Below are 2,500 nucleotides of genomic sequence, written 5' to 3' on the forward strand. Positions count from 1 at the left end.
GATATTCTGTCCCGTGTCTCAACGGTACGTCAATGCAGGAGCTCTGGCTTACACCAGTAAGACGCCCTGAGGGCGAGGTCGCGTGCGCGCATCCGCCTGGGTGACGGCAGACTGCTGGGCGAGCGCTGGCGCTTTGGCATGGGGGGGCAGGTCAGCTCCATAAGGGTGGCAGCGGGGGCAGTGTCTTGAGTGTACAGGGTTTGATGAGGTCAGATCAACATTTGGAATGTCAGACAAAGGCTTACTGTAGCAGATTGTTACATTTCAGTCTCTCTATCATGATGGGTTCAAATCTAGTTAACCAACTGTTATTTTTCTGTCTCCCTTTCACACACAGTCACACACACACACACACACACAAGACTTACGGGCTGATGGGGGTCTTGGATTCTGGTCCCTCGGCGTTCGGGGAGGTGACGGTGCCATTGGAGTCTCCAGGAGGCGACAGAGGAGCAGAAGGAGGAGAAGAAGGAGAAGAAGGAGAGGCCCTCATGAACATAGAGGGGTCGGAGGAGGGCAGGGGGGAGACCACACCGACCGATGAAGGAGACGAGGAGGAGAAGGAGGAGGTGGGAGACACCGGGGACGAGGAGGTGGCGGGTGGGGGAGAGGAGGAGGAGGAGGTGGGAGAGAAAGGAGAGGGGGTATCGGAGGAGGGCGAGGGGTTGAGGACGTCGGGGAGGCTCTGGGAGGAGGTGCGCCGGATCCGCCGCGCCTCCTGCTCGCCGGTGGAGATCCTGCGGCGTTCCTTGCGGCGGAGCGGAGGCACCTCGAGGAGGTCCGTCTGTCCGTCCTCGGCGCGCAGAGCCGTCTACGGGGAGGACAGGAGGGACAGTTATCTCAGTGTTTGATTCAGAATACTCTCTACTAGCCCCATTCTGGACGGGAACCCCTTTCGGTGTTAAGCATTTATGTTATAATTTAGCTATTGAAAAATAGCAGATCTACAAGCTCATAGCGCGGCACTTGGTGCCGCGCTATGAGCTTGTAGGGTCTGCGGTTTTTTGAAAAATCGTGAAAATGTAGTGCAAATCTTTGAATATATATTCTTTCAGAGCGAACGTTTTTAACTCAAATCTTTGCTTCTGGGGAGGTGCCTGGAACAACACGTTTTCAGATGGGGGTCCGCAGCCAAATACAGATAATTCTGGGGGTTCTTGACATGAAAAAGGTTGAGAACAACTGACATAGAAACATGAGGTTTTTCAGAAAACTGTCATGATTTAGATAAGAAGACATTTTTTAGAATCATCCTCAGGTCAAAATGGGCCACAGAACACGTTCATGTTTTGGTGAACAACATCAAAGCTTTGGTGATCTATTGTTTTCTCACTCACACAGTAAACAAACCAAGATACAATATAAGTGTATACAATGTATCTGCACATTGCTAAAAGTTACAATTTCTTGACTTTTAAGATTGTCCAATATTACGTAAGAATATATATACATATCACAAAATGTGATACTTTTTCCATCACTGCATATTGCAGCTCTGCTCATCGTGGCTTGAAGCCACCTGGTGGTTGAATGGCCACTCCACATTAAAATAAACCTGTGGGTGTGGCTGATAATCTGGGGGTGGGTCTGTGGGTGTGTCTAACAGAGGTACCTCTGGGTCCTGATAAAGATCAGTTTGAGACTGAGGAACAAAGATATGGGATCCCACTGTATGTATTTGTGGAACCATGTCAAACTAAATGGAATGCGTATACAATGCCAAGAGCTTGTCAGGGGACTGTGTTCTTTAACCCATTTTGGGGCGGGAACCCCTTTTGGTGTTAGCATTATGTTATGCTTTAGCTATTGAAAAATAGCAGATCTACAAGCTCATAGCGCGCCACCGAGTGGCGCGCTACGAGCTTGTAGGTCTGCTATTTTTGAAAAATCGAAGAACCACTGACATAGAAACATAGCTTTTTCAGAAGACTGTCAGGATGTAGAAGACATTTTTTAGAATCTGATCTCAGGTCAGAATGGGCTAATGACATGAATGAGTATATCTTGTACCTCGTATAGAGTAAACTGCTGTTTGAGGTCTGCTTCCGTGCCCTTGTTGCTGAGATGCTTATGAATGATGGACTCTATGCCCAGCTGTTCCAGACTGTCGGTCACGTCGTAGAATGAGTCCTGATCTGGCAGCACTGCTAGAGTCTGCACGCGCACGCACACAAGCACACACACACGCACACACACACAATTATCTTACATGTATATAATGTATTTTTCACTGATGAAAATGTCCTGTCCTGTCCGACACAGCTGTGCTGGCTTGAGCAGCTCGGAAGCAGCAGAGCTCTTGCTGGACAACAACCTGCTTATTTACGAGGGTGTCACTCATACCTCGGACTGCACACGCGACCACTTACTGTAATGCTGCACTGTGGATAGTCGCTCACCACTGCTGGTGTGAAATATTCAGGTTAGGAATGTACAAATGGAAGCAATTATGGATGTACAAGTCAAGGAGCCATTTAGTTCCATTTGTACATTCTCTGAA

At 48.4% G+C, this 2,500-nt stretch overlaps 1 protein-coding gene across 1 annotated transcript in view; it reads right to left on the reverse strand.

Moving 5' to 3' along the window:
• Positions 1 to 2,500, reverse strand: part of fhod1 (formin homology 2 domain containing 1) — a gene marked incomplete at its 5' end in the record, with an annotated part of 77,256 nt that overhangs the window by 38,129 nt on the left and 36,627 nt on the right. The window contains 2 exon segments of the mRNA XM_079497418.1: positions 369 to 811; positions 2,011 to 2,154. Coding sequence (XP_079353544.1) covers positions 369 to 811; positions 2,011 to 2,154 — 587 coding nt within the window.

The sequence above is a fragment of the Electrona antarctica genome, assembly GCF_951216825.1.
Source record: "Electrona antarctica genome assembly, chromosome: 3".
Lineage (NCBI taxonomy): Eukaryota > Metazoa > Chordata > Actinopteri > Myctophiformes > Myctophidae > Electrona > Electrona antarctica.